This window comes from Gambusia affinis, linkage group LG16, assembly GCF_019740435.1.
Source record: "Gambusia affinis linkage group LG16, SWU_Gaff_1.0, whole genome shotgun sequence".
NCBI lineage: Eukaryota > Metazoa > Chordata > Actinopteri > Cyprinodontiformes > Poeciliidae > Gambusia > Gambusia affinis.
Genome location: NC_057883.1, coordinates 16007091 through 16021988, shown reverse-complemented (window position 1 = coordinate 16021988; position 14898 = coordinate 16007091). Strand labels below are relative to the sequence as shown.

At 38.5% G+C, this 14898-nt stretch overlaps 1 protein-coding gene across 1 annotated transcript; it reads left to right on the top strand.

Annotated features, from left to right (window-relative positions):
* Nucleotides 1–7758: 7758 nt before the first annotated feature.
* Nucleotides 7759–11939, top strand: mycla (MYCL proto-oncogene, bHLH transcription factor a). Its single transcript, XM_044143582.1, has 3 exons — nt 7759–8191; nt 8654–9207; nt 10573–11939. The coding sequence occupies exons 2-3, from the start codon at nt 8700–8702 to the stop codon at nt 11127–11129; spliced, it is 1065 nt and encodes a 354-aa protein (XP_043999517.1). The 5' UTR covers nt 7759–8191; nt 8654–8699; the 3' UTR covers nt 11130–11939.
* Nucleotides 11940–14898: the final 2959 nt, after the last annotated feature.

Here is a 14898-nt window from a genome sequence, read left to right as displayed (position 1 = left end):
ATGCATAAGCTCAGCCCTAATGACAGCTTAAAGAAAAACATAACCTAATAGACATGTTTTTGGACTGCTGGAGGAAGCTCTTTGAGAGCCAGGATTTAAATCCAGTACCTTGTTTCTGCAAGAGAACAGCGCTGCCAACTGCACCCCTGCACTGTCGATCTTTGAGATATCAGGATAAATGTTCAGTTTAAACATCCGCCCAACACTCAGTTTCCTTTCCCGGAAATTCCTGTGACATCAACATGTCTATTTCCACTAACTGTGGACTTCCAGTACCAAAAGAAATGATGTAGCCCTGGAGCATTACTAAGCTTGCCCTCCACCATTATCTTGCAGTAGGCTGTGTTTTGTTTCAGTCTTTCTCTTCCTCTGTGGTTACTGCTGTCCAAAATTTGATGCAGATTTTCTTTTACTGTCAGTTCAGCATTTTGAAGTAACCAGGGAATTCCATATGTATATGTCTTACAAAGTCAGGTACAAATCGGCAAAAGGGCAAAATGACCTCTACCCACTTTAAATAATACGCAGTAAGTTGATATAAATAAAAGCTTTATTCATATGGCCCTAAGTTCTTCACAAGAGCCAATAATCCATTACAAAGCAAAATAGATATTCAAGAAAAGATTTTCATTGGACTGTTTGGAATGGTATATCTTTTATTTCCATATTTTCTGAGAAGACACTTTGCATGACTTGTGAGTATTCAATACTTTGCATGTAGTCTTGTTGCAGTGCATGCCCCCTGCCTGACACATCTGATGGTGCCTAAGATGCTACTGCTCACAGAATGTTTTACAGTCCATTTTCCCAATGCAAAGCTAATGTAATCTGTGACAAATTACTGCTGTTCTCATAGACTAGAGACTGAATTATCAGGATCATGCTAAAAGAGTTAGGATTAGGGTTACGGGTCTATTTAAAAAAAAAATAGATAAAGTTTTAATTGACAAAACATACTCACATGAAATGGCTGATATTACCAACAGAAGCTTTAAGTGATGTTAAGAGTTGATAATCAAATATATTTTTGGATCTTGAATTGAAAATTCAGCTCTGAACTTTTAACTTCCATTTGCAGTAAGTTTGTAAAACGGTTGTAGTTTCTCATCTATCATGCTCAAATTTTTTTTTTTCTCACACCATGCTGACCTAAAGCGAAACTAAGAAAACATGTTTAGTTAGGCATAAGCAGCTGGCCACAGGAATTTAGATGTTAAATAAACATTTAAATCCTACTGACATTTTTGCAGAGAAGCAAAAATCCATAAGAATAATGTATTTTGTTCACGTAAATCAGGGATTGTTGCTTCTTGTGTTACTTTTTTTCATGACTTTGAGAACTTAGCACTGGAACATGTAAAATTGCATTCGTGCAAAACAATTTACCCCATTTTAACCCTCTGTGGTGCTCGATGACTGGTTAGTACAACTTAGAGCAACCTGCATTGTGTTGCTTCAATGTTTTCTTTCAAATCCCTCCCTGAAAAAAGAGCAGAGCTGAAAAGTCAGAAAATTAGCCTGCCGCCCCAGGAGCTGCACAGGAAAAATCCAAGAGTAGCTTCAGGAAAAATCCTTCATGTGCTGCTAAATTCATGTTAAATAGGCTTAATGCTTTCTTGTTTGTCCGACTTTAATAAATAATGGCCAAAGTATATGGAAATGTGGGGTGGGTAATTGTTTTTGTCGGTTTGTTTTTATTGATCTGTACAGCACTTTGAGCTGCTTTACAGGGTGAAGTGTGCTTTATAAATAAAATTACTGAATTGATTAATTGATTGATTGAAAAGTAGATTTGGGGTGCATATTGTTCAATTATCTTAATGCTTGACAGAAGAGGTTTCTCATACATGTCAAGAAAATAACTAAAGTCTTGGGTAAGTCAGGAATGTACCAAAAATATTTACATCAATGTTATTTGAGTTAATGTAGTTTTATTATACCTTAGCATACATTTAATTCTGTAGCATATTTTGTTTACTGTCAGTGTGCCAAAAAAGTGATCAAGGAAATATTAATGCCTTAATAGAAGAAATAAGATATTAATATGTAATAAGACATCCCACAAACTTAAAATAGTTTAAGTTCAAATTTAATAACAGAATGGGAGAAAATGTGTGCAATACTCCTCTGCAGAGTGAATCCCCAGCAATGTGTTCATAACTTTAGTGACGTCGTCATCTTTTGGTCATAGATGTAAATGCCATAATTTTTGTCATGAAACTTAAAACACAATACAATAAATGTTTGTCAAATATTTTTTGTGAATATCTATTAGTTTCATTATTTCATTATTCATTTGGTCATCAATTGTTACTGCTAGTCCCTTGCAAACATATTAATGCATTTTGAAATCTTTTACATGTTCTTGTGTATTTTAAGATTTTTCAAAAACAACCTAAAATTGTGACATGCATTTATATTCAATTATATTGAATTACCAATGCTTCCTACCATTTTTGCATATAGAGACTACAAATATTGTTTCCTTGGTCTTCATGGTCTCCAATGTTTATGTAACCAGTAATGTTTTAGAACTGTTTCCTTTTTTTAATCATAAAACATTTACCTCTGACACAGCTACATTTATGCTGTATATATTTTTATTGAAATAAGCATATTATTCTACCCTTATTTAGTCTATGTTAGGGGATTCCTCACTGTATTTAAGAGGCGGAACGCAGTAGTTTTTGATCATTTACACATTTCAAACACTAGGTGGCAGCATAAGTCTGTCAAAATTTGCAGCAACGAGGCAGCAGTTGAAATCAATCAAATCAAACATTTATTCATCATAGCTACTCTCGGATATTTCCTTTAACTCACACAGTTATGATTTTAAAAACTTTGTTTGTGAAGCACATTTCACACAGTAAGAATAAACTTCAAATTGGCCTCATTCTAATCACAGGCAGGATTTTGTCTTTTATCGGTGGCTATTTATAATGTGCTGCTTTGGTCAGTTCAACACATTATGTTCAAGATTGCAGACTTTGACTGCAATCTTACCACCTTTTATTGCTGCAGTACTTCACTGAGGAAATGACAGCCCATAGTAAAAGCCTGATGTAATGCACAATGTTGACAGATAGAGATCTGTGGTATGTGAAAGCTGCAAGCAGGTAAAACTGGAACCCAGTTAAACTCTGTTTTGCAACATACTGCGGATGGAAGAGCACCAGAATGTGTTTTTTTCGGGGTGTGTTTTTTTTAAAACGTTTTTTTAAGTCACACAATAACATTTGTGTGACTTAACTGGTCCCATTTTGAAACCGGTTACAAATCGTATTTTCTCAGCTGGGAGGGAAGGGTCACAGGTCAGGGCCAGGGGATGTCAGGGAGGTCGTGGGGAAAGCGGGTACTCCCTCTTGTATTGCACATGTGGGCAATGCTTTAAAGAATCTCTGAAAAACCCTCCAAATTCCTGGCCTGTGGTGGGTTTAATGTTCTCCAGGAGGCTGACTGGGAGTTACAGGCCACACTGTTACTCAGCCGAGTGGATCCCAAACCCTTCACCCATTTTTTTTTTTTTTAGCATCCCCACACATATGCTGCTTTAACTAGAAGGAACAATAGAGGCTACTTGAAGTTAAGCTGTGAAACGACTGGAGGGGGATGCCTTTATTGGTGTTAAACAGGGTTTCCCCTACAAAGGAGAATACCACAAACTTTTAAAGGGACGGAAAAGAATAAAGAGTCGAGAGAAGCAGATTATAGTCTTGAATACCTCTGTTTGGGGTAAATGGAATATCCCAAGCATAGAAAACTAAGTGTTAGTGAAACTGTGGAAATTTGAAGGTATATAAGCACTGAGATCTCTAATTTGTGAGTGGAAAAACTCAAGAATAATCTAGAAACACTTTTAAATGAATAAAAACTATGTATTTATGCTTCAAAGCAAACTTTTATGGACTTTAGACTGCCATGATGTGGATTTTCCAGTGTGAGACTATTCATTGTCTCAGAAGATTTTTTACCAAAATAACATTGCAGATTTATTGCAACAAGCACAAGAACTTAAAATAGTCTTTATTTTTTAGTCCTACTAAAAGCATTTGAAAATCATTCCTTAACTGTCTTTAAATGAACTCCAAAGGAAAGTTATCCAAAATATTGTTTAAGAGAAGAATTTGGGTTTGTTGCCATGCAACTACTGCACCAATGTTGGAGAAATATAGCGAATATGTAAAATAGCAGACAGAACAGATATGTTCACCAATGCAATCTTATAGAGATGTGAAAATAAGAGTTCATGTTCTAGTGTCTGGATGCAAAGAAGATGCATAATTAAAGCAAAACTTTAATTTTGCTGAAGTTTAGATTCAGCAAAATAGAAATATTACATTCAACTTTGGATTTTGACAAAAGACATCTATATACAATTCTACCATGAAGACAAATTTCATTTCAGCTTCTGAAGTGATGCGAAAAAAACAATCCAAAGTTTAATTTTGGATTCAGAAAAACAAAAATGTCTGATTTGTTCCAAAACTAGATATCAAACATCTAAAACACTTTTTAGCGAATACTGTCCACTCCTCTGAAGATCAAAACTCTTAGTTTCAAAGCAATGCGTCTTTGGTGTGATCACATGAACTCACAAACGAATGCTGAAATATTGCTTAAGATGAAAACATCAAGATACAACTAAACGTTTCAGGTCAGGGGACAAGAAAGCTGGTCAAACTGTGAAATTCAAAATCAAACAATTTACTTATCTGCTGCAGTACGCAGGACGCAGTTAATCCTAACTGGCCACCCGTGTTGTCAAGAAAGAACTGATATCTTGCATATTTGAATTTTCTTATTTTATTATTGTCTGTTAATTTATATTTTATAACCACATGTACACTGACAGTATAAGAGAGCTTGTATTTCTGCTGGAATGTGATTAAAAACAATCAGTGATGTCTGATCAGTGATGTCACCAGATGTATCTGTCTGGATGCTTGCTTTTGGAAGGGCAGTTTTTATCTCAGTTAAATAAGGTGCAAAAACAAAACAGGAAAAGCTCACTGAACAAATGACAATGACAAGTTCCTCTGTAGACAACAAAAATATATTTAAAGTAAGTTTGGCTTGTAGCTTCAAAAAAAAGAGATACGTGCTAGACATTAAGACACTCAATGACGACAGATGCCCATCACGAACCAGTGCCTCCACGTTGAAGGTTTTGTTTTGGGTGTATGCACAATTAATTAAATAAAAAGAAACCCACGCTAAGGCAAAGGCAAAGATCAATATATTAGCAGGAGGCGAAAGACACGGATGGATGCTCTTGACCTGCTGCTCTCCGATCACCGGACGTTGGTAAACTCTAACCTCCTGCTCGCCCATCAGCACAGAGCGTTTAATTACACCAGACATTAAAAGGACAAATCAGCTCCCTGTTTAATCACCGCTTGAATCAACACCATTAATCCAACGCTTCAGGTCACTGACAAGAGCATCTGTTTTTCAGGCGTGGTTCTTCTTTGCCCTGTAAAAAGAAATTTTAAGAGCAAATAAAGTAATGTTTGTTTTAGGACATGAACTTGTTTGCACCTTTTGAAACTTGCTCCTTAAAGAAGATTACTCTCTTTACAGGCACTTACTGAGGTCTTCAGCAGCCGAGTCCCAACACGGCCCTCATTGTGCTCCTTTGTGTCGAAATGCAAACCATTTAAAATTGTGCACTCCACCCAACAATGTGAGAATGGCTTCATAGTTTGGAATATAAACATCTATTAGCGAGCCTAGATGTCTTGTCTCTATCTGGGTGTGAAACCAATTTTAATTTGATTCAGATTCTTTGTAGCACAATTTACAAACCACATCTCCAAACTCAAACATTTTCACATCGATGGAGCTTCAAAAAAAAGTTCTAGTTAGTTTAAAACTGGTCTGATCTGACTGACATTAATGAAAAGAAGCCCTTACGTAACCAAAGTTGCAGATTAATTCTTAATTCTGCTAATTTTAACAAGATTAGGGGAATGTAGGTTAATCTTTCAAGTAATCTTTGGTGTTGAGGTCGACACATGTCGCCTATACGTCTGAGAATTGCAGTCAGAGCAAGGAAGACATCAAACTAGCCTGGATGTGACCCCTGACTTAAATGCTGACCCCAGTCATCTTGCATGTATTGTGATATGTTAGTAAGCAATCTTTCATTTCTGTGCTGATAATTAGATTATAGATAGATAATTACGGTGGGGTAGCATATATCAAAACCTCATTCAAGTAGCCTTAGCTTTGGAGAGTCAAATATCTAGAAATGTAAAAAATTTAATTCACTAGAAAAAGCATTTCCAGTGAAATTTGTAACATTGCTCTCAATTTTGATTCAAACTGTTCAAAAATAATTTAAGCTTTTCTATATAATTATCAGAAAACATATAGGGATAAGTCTAATTGCCATGCTTGGTAAAGTGGTAAAGTGACCTTTCTCTCTACATTTTCTGCCCACTGGTTGCTTTTCTTAGCTCTTATTTCCTTCCCCTGTTCAAAGACATGCAACACTGAGGTCAACCTGAACAGGATGTAGCAAACTGCTAGCCCTAATGGCTTTACTGACTGCAAAAGTTATCAAAATGTACAATACAGATGAATAAAAAGAGTTACTTTGTGTAAAGCCAAGAGATGTGAAGTTCTATGTTTCAGTAATGTTTTTCTTATTGTACAAAATTATGTTTAAATAACCATGTATCATTCCTGCAGACATAAAGTCATTCTAGGGTGATACTAAGTTACTTTGGCCAAAAATAACCTGAAATCAGTTATCTATATTTATAAGAACTGTTGGTTTTTCTTTTGTAAGATACTCATGGAGGTTCAACAACAGAAATAAACTAATAATACAAGACATGAGGTTAGGCCAGCAGTTAAAAATGGGTGACATGAACCCCATGAACTACATACAAAGTAATATGGCAGTTTCCAAGGTTGGGGAATTTGGAGAGCCTCCTGAAAAATCTAAATAAATAACAATGATGTAAAAGTGAAAGAAAATTTTTGCAATAAATGTTGCAAATGGTAAAATAAAAAATGCCCTCAACCTTGTCAGGTTGCAAGTGCAGCTCCAGGAAGCCTTGATGAAACATAGCGGGCCAGAACCAGTGGAGAGTTGTGCCTGATCCACTGAAGCACTGAAGCCAGCCACAGTTCACACCTTGTGAATTCCCCACAAACTCTGTAATGGGTTTAACTTTGCAATCCTCTCAATGATGCTATTGCATAAGCACACTTTTTCCCTCCACCTAATTTTCCAATCAAAAGCTTGGCAGAAGCACTCTTTGGAGCCAGACTGTTTAGCCAAGACCTTTTGTCACTTATCCTAGCTGTAAAGGACTGTCTGGAAGACTGCTGTCTTCCCTAAGCTCACATAAGCTATGACTCAACTTTTATGGATTAAAGTTTTTTTGTTGTTGCTTCTAGTCTCATGTTGTATTTGAATTATTTGATAAATTAAGTTGTAGGCTTTTACAACTGTAAGCCTTGATTAAAAAGAAAAAAAATCCTGGATGTTATCACATTGTGCGTAATGAACCTCTAATTTTTTAACTGAACTAATTAAAAAAAAAAAAAAAAAAAAATAATAATAATAATAATAATAATAATATCGTTTCCGAATCATATTCAACTTTACTGAATTGCAAATGTTAGGTCTATTACCTTTTTAGAAACACACATTTTTTGCAACGAGAATAAATTTACCTTATATTTAATTTGCAATTTTACCCTGACATTGTCATTATTATCCTTAATAGGAGTGAAACAGTTATAGTAAATCTGTTATTGTGGCCATGACTGGTGCTGCATACCGGGGTGGGGTTCTGCGCGCCTCCCCCACGTCTCTGATGCTAATAAAGGGGCTTTACCCGGATCTACCGCAGCAGACATTGCTGCGGCTGCGGCTCCTCCCTGCGCTTTTATCGCCATATAACAGGATATCTCACTGGCGCGAAAAACGCACTGTGGGCTCTCTATTGTGAGGCGGGCGGGTCTTGCGTTTGTTGTCTGAGCCCCGGCGGTGTTTTTTCTGCTTTTAATTTAAAGTAGTATTTCTTTAATAGTAAACTGAAACAGATTTCCAGACAGCGTCCCCTTTCTCTGCCGCTTTACAGTCAATGGTGTCAGCTTCTTGTGACTTCATCAGCTGAAACAGGCGGATTTTAATGTGCTGAATTGCGCTTTTGGAACCTGCAGAGATCCGGTGGGTACTTTTAATTCTTACACGCCGAGTTTCTGGTGACGAAATGGAGCTCATTTGATGTGTTTTAACCCGGTCTATGCTCACTCCCCCCCCCCCCCTTTATTGCTTTAGTACCGAACAAAGCTCTAACTGCATTTCAGGAAATGCTTCACTTCGGCTTTGGGATTTCTTAAAGCCATTCTTTATCCACTGAATTAACCGTGACTTGAATTTAAACATAAGATAATGTGAGATATAATGTGTGTGTGTGTTATTATATGCAGTAACCTTATTCAGTAAAAGCCTGTATCCATCACTGCAAAGAGCGCATCCGCAAAATGGGATTAATAATTAATGTGGTCTCATTTGTTGGAAGTCAGCTGTTCCCGGAATGATGTCCCATTAGATGGATATTTGATCAGTCGGACGGGAGAAACTTTTAGATGTAACATGACTAATGATGTCTTTCTCTGGACTTCACAGGATCTCCCTCATTTCTGGGATTATCGTGGATTTTATCAGCCTAAACATGGAGTTTGATTGTTTCCAGTCTTACTTTTTTCACGATTTCGACACCGAGGAGGATTTTTATAAGTCCACTGCGCCCAGTGAGGATATCTGGAAAAAGTTCGAGCTGCTGCCCACCCCTCCCATGTCCCCCCACAGGACTCTGTGTGACTCTGCCCTGCACTTCTCTCCGGGGGACAAGTTAAATTGGCTGACCAAGGTGCTGGGGTCAGATGAGGTGTATGAGGGTACGTTCACGCCCGACCCCACGGAGCTTTTTGATAACCTCAGCGCGCACATCATCCAGGACTGCATGTGGAGTAGTTCTGAGAAAGTGTCGGCGGCTGCGGCACAGACCCCGGCTCCCCAACAGATCTCAGTCCGGGCCACCAAGACGCAGTGCGCCTCAACGGGTGGTCTCATCTCCGCGGCTATAGACTGCGTGGACCCCGCCGCCGTTCTCACCTTCCCCGCCAGCAGCTGCAGAAAGCCGGCGTCGTCTGGCTCAGAGTCTCGCTCTGATTCCTCCGGTAAGGACGGCCCCACCCTGCCCTGCCTCTGGGTTATATTGTGCCCACCAACAATGGGTTATTTGGAAAAAGCAAGGCGCCACCGAGGCAAAGTGGTTGTCCGGATCGACCTCAAATAAGACTTTTTTTCTCCCTCTCTCTCTCTTTCTTTGACAAAAAGCGCCTTCTGCTTGCTCTGAACGGGTCATGCTTCCTTTTAAATACCGCGCCCCTATCACTTTAAGGCAAACAGTCCTCGGTTCTTTATCTTTGGTTGCAGTTGGAGGGGCGGATTTACTCTGTCTTCATGATTTATTGCCATTGCGCACAGGGACGTCTCCAGGAAGTTTTGTGAGGGGTGACCAAATGGGGGCTACTAATGTCACTGGATGGCACACACTACAATCAATAGCCAAGTTGTGTTGCTGCCATAAACCATAACAAAAGAAAAAAAACAAAAAAACAACTAAATTCTAAATTTATAGTTTCGAGTACCTTTTTATCAAAATTGATGCTGGCATGTTTTTTCATCCATGCCAATCTTAGTTTACTATTTGTATTTTTTTTATCCTAAATATTTAATCTTGATGTTAGAGTGTGGGGTCAGAAAAGTACGATACCTTTTCAAAATATATTGTAAATTGTAAATAGTGTAAAATATATTCTAAAAAAAATCATACCTGGTCATTTCCCAGATTTGTATGCTCATTTTGTACAATGTCAATTATCTATTTTGGTTTAGAAATAACATTAGCAAGTAAAACTAGACAAAACAAGGCACATTTGTTGCAATAGGAATTAATTTTACTAAAGATTATTCTGTGTTACTATCTGAAACTGCTATTTTCACTTAGCTTGGACGTTATTTACTGGATTCATGCGTCCACATTCTCTTGCCTCAGCTCTAAATACGTCAGATGTATCAGTGAGTCTCGTCATTTTTGTTTTCTGGTATAGTTCAGAAACAGCTACGAGCCTGGCATAGCTATTCTAGAATCACTTTTTTGATTGGTTGAAGAAAAACTTTTGAAATGCTGCCTAGAAAGTCTGACAAGAGAACAGTTGTGCCGCAAATCTCTAGGAATGCCTCAAACCTCTCCCCCCCTTCTTGGTGCCACCCTTCACCTCTGCTTCCTGAATACCTTTCAGAGTGAAGTTAAACATTTTCCAGCTTAATTTATGCGATCTACCTTTGAATCTCCTCATTTAGATTATTGAATAGCCACTGACTGGAGCCTCATTATTACGAATGTTTCTTCCTTGTTACTGTTTTAGTTACACTTTAACCCTCTTTGTAGAAACTTGTAGTTTTAGGATGACTGTGCAATGTCCTCATATGAACCTTTCCACAGGGAATTCATGAGTTATTTTCTTCTGTGATGACAGACGATGAGGAAGAAATCGACGTGGTCACAGTGGAGAGCAAGCAGAACCGAGTGCGGCTGCTGAGTGGGAGGAAACCCGTCACCATCAGGGTCCGCGCGGACCCCTGCCCCAAAAGCTTCCACATGTCCATCCATCAGCAGCAGCACAACTACGCCGCCCGCTCGCCGGACAGCGACCCAGAAGAGGATGAGGATGATGACGATGACTACGAAGAAGAGCCTCTGAGCAAGCGTGCCTGCACGACATCCCACCAGCTGCCGCCTTCCCCCTCGGACACCCCGCTGAACTCGGATGCGGAGGACTCTGACCGCAGGCGAAACCACAACTTTCTGGAGAGGAAGAGGAGGAACGACCTCAGGTCTCGCTTCACCGCCCTGCGGGATCAAATCCCCAGCCTCGAGTCGGCCAAGGCCCCCAAGGTGGCTATCCTGACCCAGGCAACGGATTACCTGGAGGAGCTGCATCTCAGCGAGAGGCGGCACCTTCAGGAGAAGAAGCGCCTCCGATCCAGGCAGCAGCAGCTTCTCCGCAGATTATCTGAACTCAAACGCTCCTGAGACTTAATAACAACTGCCTCATTGACAGCAGATAACTTCTACCCTCACAAAAAATGTATTACTTGTCACTTTCAATGAAAGCTATTCTTTTATAAGCGCAACTTGCCTCCTGTAAATAGCTGTGAAATATGTTCTAAATGAAATCATATGGCTGTGGGCTTCCTGTCAAATCCACTGCCACGCCCTGTGAACCTGCTAAGGGGAGGAGCAGTTTGCTATGATGTGCTGTTTTGTTTTGTTTTGTTTTTTTTTTTTTGTTTTTTTTGCACAGTTTTGAACAATGGGTCATAATTGTTTTTTATTGCTAATGCAAAGCTATTTCCAGATATGCTGTGATAAGAAATATTTTATATTTGACAAACATTTAAACCAGTGAGGCAGGAAAAAAAAAAATCTTGGATTTCATGTTTTCATTTCATTGTTGCACAACAGACCAAAAGTTTGGACACACAGTTGTATCCAAACCTTTGGTCTGTACTGTGAATGCCTTTCTGTTTGCAAGCGTGAATGAATAATGACTTGATGTATAAATAAATCCTTTTGTAAATAATAGCATATTTCTCCGGGTAAAGGTGACAAAGCCAGGGTTTGTCTTACAACTTTGCTCCTCTGTGCCACCAGACTTCTATTTTTTGTTAAGAAAGTAGGAAAAAAATGATAAAAAAGGAAAAAAGTAGCACCGCTGTACTTTATATTCACATGTCACTTTGTGATTTCAATGCTTCTCTGATTGTTGTTGTTTGTTTTTATTTTTTAAAGCATGATAAACTCAAAGCATCATTAAATTTTTATACCATATTTACATACAAACATTTTTGTCTTATTATTTTTGTTCCAAACAAGCAAACTCTATAATTTATCTTGGCCTCACCATGTGATTAGGTTTGCACACATTTCAGCCATTACTGGTTTCCGCAGAAACATCACTCAGCCTGAGCTGGCACCAGTGTGAAAGCTTATTTCGAATATTTAATGCGTAATAGCAAATTACATTGATTTATCATCCTCCCCAAATAGCCTCCACCACACTCTCTAGTTCATCTGAGGCAAAGCAAATGCATTTGCATAGTGCCATTTGTACACCAAGTAATTCAGAAAATATATTTAAAAAACCCCCCTGCAAATTCTTTCTATTATTTAAGACACAATAGCTTAAAATCCCACCCACTTTTCCATATGATCTATTATATGTTAGTAACTATGTCAAATGGAGGAACAAGATCCTGTGATATTCAGACCAAATTAAGGTTTCAAGATGTACTGTGTCAATTAAAACTCTCACCAAAGCAGTCCCAAGGTTGTGCTTTGATCACAAACCTGTTGTTTCTCTTTTTATTATCAGAAAGGATTAAATCTTTGACTCATTGGCTGTTATGGACTTTAATCATGTGGTAAATATAAAGTTGTGTGTCATCAACAGATGAATGGCGACAGATATTGTAAAGCTACATTATCTAGTTTAAGGAGGTTATAAAGACACTGAATGAATTAGAACTCCACATAATATAATCTTTTCTCTCTTTTATATTTAGTATAAATCAACTGCATTAAATAAAATGCCAACACAGATGTTTTTGATACAACCTTTTTTATGTTTCTCTCTTTTTGAAGCATCACTATTATAACGTATAGCTTTTTGTCAACTTTGTATCATGCTGTCCAAAACCAGTGCAGATAGCACTGAAGTCAGTGTTTTTTATTTATTTATTTATTTATTTTTATCAATGGGTCAATTTGTTGATAGTCTTTTCCCATTCAGGACACACATTATCATAATTACCCTAAGTATTTTGATGTGTGACTCTCCTCTAAATGTGTATTTCTTTTGTATGCCAGCTGCTGCTCCTAAGGAGCTTGAGACTCTGTCCTTCAGATTTGCCCTTGAGGGGAGACTGCATTTGTGTGGTGGTGTTGTGGATCCTCCCCTCTGCAGTGGCTGCTGCATGCTGGGCATCTGATGTGCTCAGGAAGTAGGTCACACTCACATAAATACAATCAGTATCTGTGGAGGAATGCCCCTTGTGTGAAGTGCTACTTGAATCCAGTGCAGGTATGCGCTCTGACAGGAGGAATGCTTCAACTATCCACACTGACAAAACTGAGCCCCCAAAAACTTTGGTGCTTAAATTTGCTGCATGCTGTATCGTCAACTATTTACTGATTATTAAAATGTAGTTCTGGACATTTATATGCAGTCCTGCTTGTCACAGCAGAGAATACAGATCCATACAAAAGTCTGTGTCTACACCAGTGTGGTCTGATTTAGCTAAGGTTGTCTGAGACTGTTTCACCACACTAAGACAGGATATAGCTGACCCATAACCAGGTCATTTCCCAAACAGCCTCCAGATGCCTGGAAGGGAGTCAGTGTATCAGGGAGTGAGCATTCTTGCTATGTTGTGAATAGATGGGAAGACAGAACCGTTTCTTCCCTGCTGCTGTTAATTCACCGTGACCGTGATCCAGACGGTTGTAAACAATGCAGAAGCAAATCCACAGATTAATAAACTGGTGAAAAATTGAGCAAACACACAGAAAGCAAAATTAACGTATTGAATTCAAAACAAAATATCTTTGAAACCCCAGTATCAAAACAAATCAAAGTCCTGCTCTGTCTCAAATAAAAAAAACCCACAGCCAGGTATGGAATATTACTCAGTGGCATCATCCATCCTCTCCAAAGCACACGGTCCATAAAGAGACTTTCAGCCTGGCTTTCCTCAATTGGCTCCAGTTTTCGGTCCCTTCAGTCTGGCACGCTTGGCCTCCTCGTCCATTTCGTCCATTTTGTCCACACCGCGTATATAAACACAAGATAACTAATCATTAGTAACCTTGTGCTGATAAAAATGTTAAACAGCCCGAAGTCCAGTTCTGATAATATTTACAACAATGTTGATTGCAATGATTACAGCAAAACAAGATAAAATATAATCAATTATCTGTCAGTTGTGCTCTAAACTTGCTTTTTTTATTGTTTTCATTTTGCTCCTCCATAGTTATCTGCTGCAGTCAGTGGGAAGTTGGTGCTCCCACGTTTTGAGTAGGTGTCCCCTGTCAGCTGCTTGCTTTGTTGACCAGACTGGATTACATCCCACTCCAGTATCTCAGATATGTTTTGTTTTGAATTGGTTTATGGGTTGCAGAAAGAGGTGCCAACCTGGGCATCCCACATACGTGTCCATTTACCCCGACAAAAAAACTGAATTATCTGATTTTTGTTGCTGGTATGCAACCCACTTTAAATTATCGGATAAACCAGTGTACACAATAGGGCTATAATGTGGTATTGCATAGAAATTTTAAATTCAATATCTACTATTAGTTACAACTCCAAACCTTAGTGGATTTCATTTGGATTTTATGAGAAATACGCAGGAAATAGAAAGTAAATTTAGCATTATTTAAAACTATATTGTGTTCAGCCCTCTTTATTCTAATACCCTAAAGTAAAACACAAATCTTCTGTTCGAGGATTTGTGCTTTTACCCTATCAGTAGGAACCAAATCTCACGTATCCGCTTGCATTTTCTCTATTAAACCTTCAGCAGAGCATCGTCTGTTGTTTTAGGTTGCAGAGTTCAGCATAGCCTTAATTGAATTCCCATTACAGAGTGATTTCATACGTTTGAGTTTCTGCTGCCTTCACAATGACTTCAGCAAAGATGAGCCTCTGCAGGCCTGAATGAGTCATCTCTGATCTCCTGTCATTTGTTTAGTTCATTTGGAGCAGCCATGTGGTTCAGGTAGTCTACCCTGACAGAGGAGG

Bases quoted from the DNA above. Each gene is read 5' to 3' on its own strand.
- mycla (XM_044143582.1), top strand. From the start codon at position 8,700: ATGGAGTTTGATTGTTTCCAGTCTTACTTTTTTCACGATTTCGACACC. The intron at 9,208-10,572 runs GTAAGGACGGCC...CTGTGATGACAG, and splicing joins GTCTCGCTCTGATTCCTCCG to ACGATGAGGAAGAAATCGAC.